This window comes from Onychomys torridus, chromosome 2, assembly GCF_903995425.1.
Source record: "Onychomys torridus chromosome 2, mOncTor1.1, whole genome shotgun sequence".
Taxonomy (NCBI): Eukaryota; Metazoa; Chordata; class Mammalia; order Rodentia; family Cricetidae; genus Onychomys; species Onychomys torridus.
The window spans coordinates 115,162,258-115,175,453 of record NC_050444.1 but is presented as its reverse complement, the minus strand read 5'-3'; the positions used below and the strand labels follow the sequence as shown (position 1 = coordinate 115,175,453).

The 13,196-nt window shown below is 43.4% G+C and overlaps 1 protein-coding gene across 2 annotated transcripts in view; it reads right to left on the bottom strand.

Annotated features, from left to right (window-relative positions):
• The window catches only part of Patj (PATJ crumbs cell polarity complex component), a 325,946-nt gene that overhangs the window by 142,337 nt on the left and 170,413 nt on the right, over positions 1-13,196 (bottom strand). For both annotated transcript variants that reach the window (XM_036177074.1, XM_036177075.1), the window contains one exon: positions 6,846-7,042. In XM_036177074.1, coding sequence (XP_036032967.1) covers positions 6,846-7,042 — 197 coding nt within the window. The remainder of the gene's footprint in view (positions 1-6,845; positions 7,043-13,196) is intronic.

Sequence of the window (13,196 nt, the reverse complement as noted above, 5' to 3'; positions counted from 1 at the left end):
AATTTCATACAGTACTAAATAAGACCCTAGTGTTGGAGTCAGCACATTTACTGATCTGCCCCAGTCTCCCTGCTTACAGGATGGGGGCAGAAAGTACACGTAACTCTCTAAGGTTGCTGTGGGCTGGCTGACAGACAATATGCATGGAAAGACTTAGCAACTTTGACCCGTATTAAGACTCAGTATTTGCACAGCTCCCTCCACACAGCCCAGTTCTCGGCCCCTTTATCCTCAGGGATCCACCTTTGATGGTATCAGGAAATGGTTAGCAAACTCAGATAGCTATGGCTCACAATGCTATGGTAACCAGGATTCTGTACTCTGTGTGTGAGGCTGACTACTCACTCAGCCATCACCACGTCCTCTGTGAGCTTTTCAAGTTGCAAACGGATTGTTTTAAGAATCACAAAATGGGATGGCTTTACCTTGGCATGTATGAAGGTTGTATTTGGGACCTGCTCACAATACTCATTTGTGTCAGCTCTGACCAATCCGTGTTTAAATAGCTTTCAGATATTAAAGCTCCAATACAGTTGTTTGTTTGTTGAGATAGAGTCTCAGTTTCTAGTCCTGACTGACCTGGAGCTCACTCTGTGGACCCGGTTGGCCTTGAACTCACAGAGATCTGCCTACCTCTGGCTCCTGAGTGCTGGGATTAAAGGCAAGTGCCACCACAACCAGCCAAATACAGCTTTAATATGAAATATATTCATATATAAAGTGTCAAAGCCATTTGAAGTCACTGCCATAGTAGAACAAAAACAAAAACCTGGTCAAACAATTCTGCATGACTAGATATTAAGTATCAGTTCTGTCAAAAAATTATGGAGAAACATAATTTTATTTCAATTTTGAAATTCTTTGCTCTTTCTGTGCCCCAGACTACTGATTCTATACCAGGAGATTTTATTACATGAAGCACCTTAGGGCAAAGTTATTTCATAAAAATGCTTGATAAATATACCAGGGTGTGGTGGTGTGGATAACATGAGCTTCCGAGTGTAAATTAAGAGATTTTATTCCACGGATGCACAGAATCTAGTGATTTACTTACTAGCTTCCAAATCATAGTCCAAATCATATCTAAGCTTTCCAAAATGTTTCAAATATGATTCGCTGGCAAGGAACAGAGGCTGTAGGCCAGCGCCGACACCAAGAGAAGAGTTCATGGAGCAGTGGAGAACACCTGGGTGAACCACTTCATTTTTGTGGTTATAGTGTTTTGTTTTGTTTGTCTTATGAAAACAATCAGAAGACAAGATCTGAATTTACCTCTAGTTTTATATCTGTATCCCTGGAAGTTATGAGAGCTACTCATGCCTTTTCTTTCCCACTGTACACGCACTGGACAACACTCAGGTGAGGCTATCCTGTAGGCCCCACATAGCAGCCTACCCCACTGTGCCATCCAGTCTATTCCTTCCTGCTTCTGCGTTAACCTGACGTATCATTCCAACCCCCTGCACAGCACCACTGGCCCCGTCTTCCCACACTTGCACTGTAGGGAGGGTTATAAATAAACCCGATATTCATACGGCCACACTGTGCCCCAGCCTGCACATGTTCCGGGCCTAATTGCTCTGGGAAAGCCAGTGCTCTAGTGTAAGTCTCCTTCTGTGTGCATGGCAATTATATGCTAATGCCTTTTGAAATGAATTCAGTAACCCCCCACATTAGAACTGAAAGGAAGGGTAAAGGAGCTGAGATTTAATCACACTGTCTTCTAGGAGCTTAACAGAAAATTTCTTTCACACGTGAATTGTGCCATCGACCCACAGAACTCTCCAACTCATCTACTCCAACAATGCAATGGCACACCAACGATGCCACGGTGACCACAGGCCCCAGACCAGTCACACACAAGGCTCTGGGAGGAAAGCAGAGTCTCTGACTTAAAAGAATTCAGGCTGTGTTTCTGAGGACTCTTTTACTTCCCAGTTTGACTGCAGAGTCTGAGTCGGTGAATCGACCATACATCTCAGGAGGCAGCGAGCGAAGGAGGAATGTGACAGTCACGGCCAAGTAACGATGAGACTGAGAGCTCGCAAGACACATGGCTGCACCCCACTCAGGGTTGCGGCTATGAAAAGAACCGTATTTTGGGTGAGAGCTAGCAAATACCCATGGTTTGCTCCACTTCTTAAAAGCCCGTTTGCACACTGCAGTGTTCCCAGCCATCTGATGCTCTGCAATGTCCACGGTCACACTAGCTTTTAGCTTTGCTGGTACACATCATTAAATCGATTTCCTAGTCTCAGCTAGAAAGCACATTCTAATTCTTCCTATATTAAAGAAAAATGACTGCATTTCTTCCTGAGCTGTAAAAAGAACCAGGGAATATTTTCCCTCATCAGTTTACTTTCTGTCATCCTTGACCTAAAGTCAAAACCGTTACAAGAGAAGATGGATTACAACTGCCTAAGATCTGGGTGTTTGTTAAGGTGCTGCATGAAATTACTAAGGAATAAGAAACTGTTCCGACATGACTCGGAGACACTAGTATCAATATACACAAACTAAAAAGACAGAAATACACAAATACAGAACAACTGTTTCTGATCCTATCAGCTAATGTATGCCAGGGACTGTGGCAACTGAGCTACACTTGTACTCTAATTTTTTTGTATTGTTTTTGTTTATCAAGATGGGGTTTCACTATGTAGTCCTGGCTGTCCTGGAACTCACTCTGTAGACAAGGCTGGCCTCGAACTCACAGAGATCCACCTGCCTCTGCCTCCTGAGTGCTGGGATTGGATTAAAGGTGTGTGCCATGACTGCCCAGCTGAAGTTACTCTTCTTTTTAATTTATGTGTACAAGCTTTCTTATATGTCTGTGTATCATCTACATGTCTGATGCCCATTGAGGACAGAAGAATATGTCAGAGTTACAGACTGTTAATGAGCCACCATGAATGTACTGGACAATCAAATGTGGGTCCTCTGGAAGGGCAGCCAGTGTTCCTAACTACTGAGCAATCTGCCCAGCCCCATGAGGTGACTCTTAATGGGCTCCTGGTGGGGCTGGACATCCGCAGAATAAAGCAGTGATTAAAAGTGTTAAGCCTACAGCCCTTCCCCCATGATCTAGGAAGAACAAAGTGCTAGAGACTGAGTGTCTGTAATGAAGCAACTCTAAAAATCCCATGAGCTGGTGTGCTCATCATTCATGCTGTAGTCCCAGCACTTGTGAGGCTGGGGGGGGGGGAACTCTCATACAAGCACACAAACCCCATTAATGAACAACAGCATTGGGAGTTTCTAAGCTGCTGACTGTGGGAGACTACCTGGAGGGTGGCACAACCAGAGACAGCATGGATGCTGTCCCCCAGTGTCCCTATGCACCCCGTCTTTCCATTGTGCTGTGTATGAATTCCTCTGTAGTATTCTCTAGACTGCATAGGTGGGTGCACACTGGGCAAACTGTTTCCCTGTGTTCTAGGAGTTGCTCTAATAAATGCATCAAACTAAAAAGTGGCAGTATTAGGGACTTAATGTGTGGCTTGGCAGGTATACCTGAAGTGAAGGCTAAGTAATGTGTGTCCTGTTGAGCTAGTTGCTATCTCCATGTAAATAGGTACCAGACTGGAATAACTTTAGGATGGCATCCATCCAAGAACTGCAGGTTGTTTAGGGAACCCTCTTATTTATCTGAGGTCAGCTGGTGTTGCACTGACTATATGGAAGATGAGAAACTGTTGGTCTCTTGCATGCACTATGCTAAGCACACTGGAATGCAATTGTATTAGTTGTCAAAAGCACTGGGGCAAAAACTGGATCTTCTCAGGCCCATCTATGGCCGAATTCTGACACTGGCCTGTAAGACACGATGCACACTACTTGTGGCTACAGTGCATTGGTTACTAGTGTCCATTGGATGTCAGGTGAGGAATAAAGCACAAGGCTCTGTAAGGCTGGATCCCATAGGCTATTCCACCTTGAGCTTGAATAAGGCAGAAAAGCTACAACTAGAATCAACACATTTCCAATTACGGAAGCACTTCTATCCACCATGCAGGAGGGACTCTGGGTCTAAGCATACCCAATGCCCAGAGTGACTTCTTATAGACTTGAACATCACACACCAGGAATCCCATGGATCTAAACAAATGCAGCACAATGATTGTCCTCTTGAAAACTGTGTCAAAATTTATACCCTGTTACGAAAAGGGAAATATGGGCCCAGATGAGACTTTCAATGGGGAATTAGGATTCTGCTCTCAGGACTCCATTAATCCACACATGGGACTGACGAACAAGAACTGGTCTGCTCTAAAGTCCAGTGTGGCTCAGTCTCTCAAGCACCCCCATCTTTCACTCTGTGAGGCCCTGAGCAACTCTGGATAGGCAACAAGGTCACCAGGAGCTATGGTTATTTAACCAGGACTGGAACCATGAGTCAATAAATCTTTTGTTGGGAGGTACAGGCAAAAAGAAGGAGGAGGAGGAGGAGGAGGAGGAGGAGGAGGAGGAGGAGGAGGAGGAGAAAGAAGAAAGTCTTCTTCACACTGTAGCCTATGGCAATGCGCCTATAGCAACAACAGTTAAGACATGGAGCAAGGGCACAGGTAAGCAGAGCAGTAGAGCACATGCCTAGCACGTTCAAGGTACGGGTTTGATTCTTAGCCTATGCACACTTGCAGAGAGAGAGGGTGAGGAGGGAGAGGGGAAGGGAGAGAGAGAAGGAGGTCACAGAGCCTGTTAAAGGACCCCAGAGAACACAGTGACATTTGTGCTCACAGCATGGCTCTTGGAGTCTGCCAAGTCTAAGTTGTTTTTTGTTAAACATTTTTATTTATTTTTATGTGCAGGGATATTTTGCCTGAACATGTGGATGTGAACTACATATGTGCCTATTGCCTACGGAGGTCAGAAGAGGGTGTCAGATCTGGAAGTGGAGTTACAGACAGCTGTGAGTCACCATGTGGGTGCTGGGAAGAGAACCTAGGTTCTCTGTAAGAGCAGCAAATGCTCTTAACTTCTGAACCATTGCTCCAGCCTTTAAGCTTGAGTTCTTATCCAAGTTTAGACACTTATTTCTAGAATACAAAGCATTTATAATCCAGTTTTGTTATGCCTAAAATGAGAGAAATGATCTCCATCCAAGGCTCTTAAGAACATCAGAGACGAATGTGTGCTGTGTGCAGGCTTGGCAGTGACAGAAGCTCACTGAGCTGGCTCCCATTTTCACCACTGTTTCCTCCTGCACTGAAGTCTCCTCCCAAGGGCTTCTAAACAGGAGCCAATGGGAATAAACCTGAAGCGTGGAGCACAATGGTTAATATGTTCCATCAAATCTCACCTTTCACTTGTTCAGTAATTATTCTAGTGGGTGCCCACTCCTGGTGTGGGCTCTCTCCATGACACCGAGTTACAAAACAAGAAAAGAAGGGCACTCTCCCAGGCCTGGCTCCTCGGCAGGAAAAGGTGTCAGGTGGAGAGAAGCAGGGAGATGCTACAGTCTCCTTGCATTGGCTGCGGATGGATAAGGCATGTTCTAAGTCTGAAGGGAAACCATCCACGCAAGCTCAGAGGCTGCTGCTTCATATAGACAGTGTGATGCCAGGGCCCCGGGACTGGCCTCCTCTAAAAGCCACATGCTGGAGCATGTTTCCCTTGAGGCCTTAGCAGTGGGCAAACACCATCAAGAAGTTAGAAGAGGAAAACAGCTGGCTGGGTCTGGGACCAAGAGTGCATTATCTGTTACTCTTTACACTTTGCAGTTTGTAATACAAAGGCCTCCTTTATATCTGTTTCTTTTTATCTCTTTTCTCTAAACTGGAGGCTATTTGAATAAAGGCACTATAAGTGCTCATTTCTTTCTGTCCTTATGGATACTGGAAAAATGGAAGCTGAATGAATGAAGAAAACAAATATTAAATTCCTATAAATAAAAAACAAAATGCACCAGATTTAAGGTTAGGAAAACAGAACAACGTTTTGAGATTACTAGTGAGATCATCCAGATAGTAATTATCTGAGGACCAGTCTACTTCCTATTTTCTCTCTCTAAGTAAGGAAGCAATGTGACCTTAACTTTTACCAATTTCCAGTAAAAATTCCACAGACTTTGTGTCTTGGTTTATTTTGTTTTCCTTTTATAGGGTTGGGTTGGTATTATGTTCCCCAAAATATTGTGCACCCTAATAAACTTATCTGGGGTCAGAGAACAGAACAGCCACTAGATATAGAGGCCAGAAAATGGTGGCACACACGCCTTTAATCCAGCATTCCAGAGGCAGAGATCTACCTGGATCTCTGTGTGTTCAAGGATACAGACAAGCATGATGACTCACGCCTTTAATCCCAGAAAGTGAGCCTTTAATCCCAGAGAGTGATGGCAGAAAGGTATATAAGGCGTGAGGAACAGAAACTAGAAGCTTTTAGCTAGTTAAGCTTTCAGGCTTTGGAGCAGCAGTTCAGCTGAGATTCATTCTGGATGAGGACTCAGAGGTTTCTAGTCTGAGGAAACAGGATCAGCTGAGGAACTGGCAAGGTGAGGTGGCTGTGGCTTGTTCTGCTTCTCTGATCTTTCAGCTTTCACCCCAATATCTGGCTCTGGGTTTGATTTTATTAATAAAATCATTTAAGAGTCCTGCTACACAGGGTCTCACATAGTCAAGGATGGCTCAAGCTCACCATGTAGCAGAAGCTGGTCTTGAACTCCTGATCCTCTTGCCTCTACCTCCCAAGCCCGGGGATTACAGGCAGTGACACCATACCCAGCTGTCTACAGACTTTGTTTGCTCTAAATGGTTCAGAAAAGAATCCAAGTTGGTGTTCCTGTATGCTACTGTCAATACCTAGTCTGTGCACTGAAAGACAAGTTGATAACAACTGGCTCTCACCTCTAGCAGTTCATCTCCAATCCGCATCCGTCCATCTGCAGCAGCAGGTCCCTCTGGGTTGATCCCCACCACAAATATGCTCATCCGTGACCTGTCTTTATTGCCAGCGAGACTGAGTCCCAGTCCACTCTTATCCTTTTCCAGCTCGATAATGTGTAATTCTCCAGGCAGGTCTGCATATCTTTGCCTGATCTTTTCTATATTAGAAATGAAAAAAAAAAAATAGAGCATGAGTCTACATTATAGAGATGTCAACATTCTCCCATACTTAGTGTAGTTCATCTACAGTGCTCTCTTAGAATAAATCACTTAAGGTTTCCATGGCCTTGTGGGTAAGCCACAGTTAGCAATTATTTTTATCTCCACATAAGTGTAGACTGCCCACCAAACTTCCCACTTCTGGTTCCCATTAGCTTAGCCTTTCATGGACTGTTTTTCCTTCAGATAGTTACCAAAATATGGGAAAATAATGGGCTTAAGCCTTCACCTTGCCACAAGATTTAGAAAAGTTACTTAAGTGAAGTATGAACAAAGTATTTGGTTTTAGAGATAAAATATTGAACCAGTTATTGTTCCTACTCTCATGGACTTAAGATTTGGTCAGAAAGAAAAATCAACAATTTATTATGCTTAAAATATAGTTATTTAAAAGTATTTGTTTGTCACACTAGGGATTGAAACCAAGGTCATGTGTGTGATTGACAAGAGGTTTTCCATTTGCCCATAGTCCATACTCTAAAATATACTCTTGAAAATATAGAAACAACATAAAGTAAAATTGGATCAAGTAAAAGGAAGAGGAATTAAAAGATATCCGTTTAGCTGTCAGATCTAAAAGCAATCCATAAACACCCACACATCTATCAATCAATGTGATGTTTTATCTCTATGGGGTTCTACTTCTCCTTCATGGTGTTGAAGGTCCTAATAGTCACAGTTTATATGTGTTTATCAGCTCTATCTTTCCATCTTCTAGCTCACCTGTGTGCTGGCTAATATTTTTTCAACATGACACATGATATTATCAACTGGGAAAAAGGGACCTTGATTGAGAGAATGGTCCCATCAGACTGGCTTATAGGCAAGTCTGTGGTGCATTTTCTTGACTGATGATTGGGAAAGGAAGGCCAGCCCAAGTGTGTGATTCCAGCCCTAGGCAGGTGTTATGGGGTTGTATAAGAAAGCAGGCTGCTTAACCCTTGAGGAGCAAGCCAGTAATCAGTGTTCCTCCATGATTTCTTCTTCAGCTCCTTCCCTGACTTTCCTTCATGGTGGACTATGAACAATACGCTGAAATAAATACACCCTTTCCTCCTCAAGTTGCTTTTGGTCAGTGTGTTATCACAGCAACAGAAAGCAAGCTAAGGAGCCTTGTCACTTCTACACTATGGTCTAAACCACCTAGCTCAGCTCCCAGTTGGGCCACTTGTCACTTGTGCTGGCTGTACAACAAAACCACACTAGTACATCAATAGGAGACAATACTGCTCGAAGCTGGTCTTGAATCCCACACAGCGCCAGCTCAGGAAGTAAATTACAGAAGTAAAGGGGGAAAATAAATGCAGACAAGCTTGTTTAGATGAGAATGGCTACAGATCACTGTGGTACAGATTACATGCTGGCAGATGCAAACATGCATATGACAAAGCTGGATGTGACAGAAAATGCTTTTAGGCCTTGCATGCAGGAAACTGAGGCAGGGGGATCTTCAGTTCAATGCCAGCCTAGGCTACATATCAAGGCCCTGCCTGAAAAAACAAAACAAACCAGAAAACACAAACAGTCAAGATGTGCGTGCATGCGTGTGTGTGTGTGTGTGTGTGTGTGTGTGTGTGTGTGTGTGTGTGTGACTTTTAGGGCTGAAGGGATATCATATTGAATCTGAGTTTCACTGATTGATAAGGCTGGACGGCTAGGGCTCATCTTGCCTCTGTTCCAGTGCTGGGTTTCAGACCTGCTTCTGAGCTGGAGATTCCAATTCAGGTCCTCATGCTTCGACAGCGAGCACTTTACCTACTGAGCACCCCTGCCCCCTCACCCTTGGTCTGAATGTCATATCAGTTTTTGTGGCTACTATAATTTTATTTTGCTGCCGCTTTTTTTTATCGAGGCAGGATTTCATGTAGTCCAGGCTGGCTTCACACTCAGTATGTAGCCAAGGATGACCCTGAACTTCTGGCTCTCCTGTCTGATTTCCCAAATGACAGCAGTGACAGGTACAACACTCATGCCTGGCATACTCAGATTTCTCCCTCCCCTAACAGACAAGAGATTCAGCAAGGAAAAAAGAAGGCTCTCTTATGAAACTTGTTATGTAATCGCCAGTTTGTGGTTTATTTCTGAATTGTCCTCACAGCTTCTGCATAAAGACTTGGTTCTGTAATGGGGCTGGGCCAGGGCCTGGGGCTGAGCAGATCATAATGGCTTTGATTGAATCAGTGAAATAATCCATTATGGATTCATAGTTTTAGGAACTTCAGAGAAGGAGGGGGATGTTATAAAAGCAAACTCTCTGCTTCCTAGACACCATGAAACAATTTAATATGATTCAAGCTAAGAACATATTTGGAAGACAGATAAATCCCAGCAATCTCAACAGTCAAAAATCAGGACATCTTTCACAGAAACTCACCATGGCAGTATCCTAAAGGATAGAGTTCAAAGATGATGTTAATAGATAAAGATAGCTATGCATTTTTAAGATTAAAAATAAAGGGGCTAGGTTGGTGCACACCTTTTTTTAACCCAAGAACATGAGAGGCAAAGGCAAGTGATCTCCGGGTTGGGGGCCAGCCAGGTCTACATAATGAGTTCCAGAACAACCAGGGCTACACAGAGAAACACTGTCTCGAAAAACCAATAAATAAATAAACAAACGAATAGCTGGTAAAACAGGATACTTTCTGATGTTATATCCACAGGTAGAAAAATAATAACAATAACAAAGAGAAGATTTGTTACCAAAGAATTAATAAATAGAAGTTTTACAGATAAAGCAGGAAAGACCTCTAGCTTCCACAAAAAAGCTCAGAAGGCTCAGGTATGTGAGAAAATGGTCAAATTTACCAATAAGTTTAGAATTGCAATTAAGTGGAATATCCAGGGCAGGGTTTGTAGACCAGGAGTGGAACCTATTATGCATGAGGCCCTGAGTCCTATCTCCATCACCACCCACCCAAATAAATGATTATCCAAATCACAAATGAGACATTAAGTTAATGAGGTTATTAAAATAAAGCACATTAACAGACTGTCAAGAAGGAAAACTTTATCAGCAGCCTTTGCAGAAATAAGGACATGTACTGGGGCTGGAGGTGCTGACAGTCACTGCCACTCTGAACAGCTATCAGACTTTAAACCATCAATTCCAATCCTGCTGTATGCAGCTTCCCAAATTGACAGAGGTATTGCCTTAATTAGGGTTATTGTTGCTGTGATAAACAAAACAAAACAAAACAAAACACCATGATCAAAAGCAACTCGGGGAACAATGGGTTTATTTCACTTGCAGCTGCATATAACAGCTCATTATCAAAAGCAGTGAGCGCAGGAACTGAAGCGGAAAGCGGCAGACAGGAGCTGATGCAGAGGCCATGGAGGGATGCTGCTCACTGGCTTGCTCCTTGTGGCTTGCTCAGCCTACTTTCTTAGAGAACCCAGGACCACCAGCCCAGGGATGGAAACACCCACACTGGGTTGGGCCCTCCCCCTCAATCACTAATTAAGAAAATGTCCAACTGGCTGGCCTACAGTCCCATCTTATGGATGCATTTTCTCAACTGAGACTCCTTCCTTTCAGAGACTTGCAGCTTATCCTTCACTGGGATGGCTGAATGCCTGCTCAGGACACACTGCTAACATTTTTCAGCCGCAGAATTTACGTAATTCTACAACTTATTTTTAGATTCACAGCTAGAAGCCGATTAAAAGATGATCCCATTTCTCTGATACATTGAGTGCTGTGTTTTCCCATCCCTCAGAGAAACAGGACTTTCTCCTACAGCCCCTTGCTTGGACTCTGGACTTCTGTTTTACAGATAAAGAAGACTTTAGAAGAAAGATCTTATAAAAGGCCATGAAGTTCGCATAGCCAGAGATAAAAATAAATTATTTTCTATCAGTCATCTTAAATTTACCCAATGCTGTTTTTAGACAAATAGACTTTAGATTTCTCCTTCAGTCTGAGATGCTATGTTTAGTTTATAAATCTTCTATTCTCCCATTCACTCCTTCCATGGGGAGACCTCAGCACTCACTGTGCCTCTGAATCCTTCCCACACAGATGGCATGATGGCCAGGCTCCTGGGATAATCTGGCCACAGTTGAGTTGGGTCTGCGGCACCCGAGGGGTACAATCTGTTCAGCATACTACAGCTTTCCCTCTGATGAGTGGAACAGTGGCTGTTGAGAAGCCTCCTTTATGGCATTTATTACTTTATCTTTCTTTTTGAGGCAGGTCCTGCTGGTGACCCTGGCAGACCTTAAGCTCGGGATCCTCAAGTCCTCTTTAAGGAGTTCACACAGTGGTTACCCAGCCTATCCACTCAGGGGCTGGTCAAGTTAGTGACTGTCAGCACTCAGAATGCAACATCCCAAACATGAGAATTACAATACAGAGCTGAGAAAACTGCAGAAGCAAGTCCTGCTACCCAGTCCCTCACGCAGGTCCCTGGGACCCAGAATGCCTCTTGAGTCTTCTTCACTGAAGCCAAGGAAGCTCTCTCTCTGACCTGTTCCCTCTTCTCTTAACTGAAGTTCATGTGACAAGTGCCTCGCCTTATACGCCAAGGGAAAAAAACCTAGGGAGCCAAGAACCTGAGAACCGGCCCTGGGGAATTCTGCCCAATGTAGCACCATCAGACCACATCCCTTATCCTCCAACCATCTTTCTCTATGTTGGCCTTTAAAAACAGTATTCTGAGTTTTTGGATCTTCATTTCTAAAGGATCTGGTGTCACATAAAATTTTAGCTGAATAAATAGTATGACTGGGGCCAGTGAAATGGTTTGAATAGGTAAAAAAATGCTTGCTGCCAAGCCTGACAATCTGAGTTCAGCAGGACACACACACACACACACACACACACACACACACACACACGCCCACACACAGAACCAACTCACTCAAGCAGTCCTCTGACCTCCACATGTACATCATAGCAAACAAACAATAAATAAACACTACTATAATATAAAAAAATGTTTTCTTCTGTTAATTTGACTTTTTGTCATGGTTGTCTCTGTCATAAACCTTGAGGTAAGAAAAACAATACTGCTTTCTGCACCCTACTACTTGTCAACTGTGGTGCTTATGAGAAGAAAACAGTGACTGGGCCTCGGTTGTTGAGATTCCACACAGATGAGCTTGGGCAGGCAATCTGTTACCATGACGAAGTACAGACATGGTTCATGTGGGTCACCATGGAATCCTCTCCCATGCAATGCAGTATGTTTTCTAGTTAAGATCATGACAGTCAATCATGAAAACTCCCAGAGAGCAGGTAGAAGGCAGATCTTCACAAGTCACACCTCACCCAAACTCCCTCTCTACCACCATGACTCAGGATTAAATATGAGGTTTGGGCCATACAATGGATAACTAACTGTAGGACCCCAGTCACTTCTCTCCTCCTTCCCATGTCCAAGTACATCCTCCTTTTAGCCTAGGTCCAGGCAATTGCCAGTAATTGTATTCTACTTAGTAGGTATAATAAAAGATGAACTATAATCTTAAATTGGGAAAAGAAAAGTCAAGCTAGCATGTTGGTCAAACATAGAACCCGGTCTATGTCTATAGCTATAAACTAGCTATGAAGTTTCAATTCTATGCTACCAGTCAGCACAAACAGCTCTGTAACATCAGACATGTGGTTCTGCTGCAGGAGAATCCCATGTGGGGCTGAGCTCAGGACCACCAGTAGTCCCATCCTTGACATCTAACATAGAAGGAAGACAGTGTATAAGAGAATAGTTCACTTAACTCCAACACCACAACAATGTATTGTTTTAAAGTGGTAAGACCAAGTGTAATTTTCTGTACTAATATCCAGCCAGACTCTCCCATAAAATAACAACTTAAAACTCGTATTTTCTTTTCTGTATACACAAACATATATACAAAACCCACACATACCAACTCACAAATTATGTAATACTAGCTTTAAACAATAAAACAGTGTTATAACGATGCAGGATCCTAACCACATCTGATTCCATTTTATGTTACTCATTGCGGTGTTGGGATGAACCTAGGCCTCATCCATCCATGCTAGACATGTACCCAACCATGGAAAAGCCACCTCAGTTACACTCTCCTTGTGTTTATTCACTTTCCTTTCCTTCCTTCCTTCCT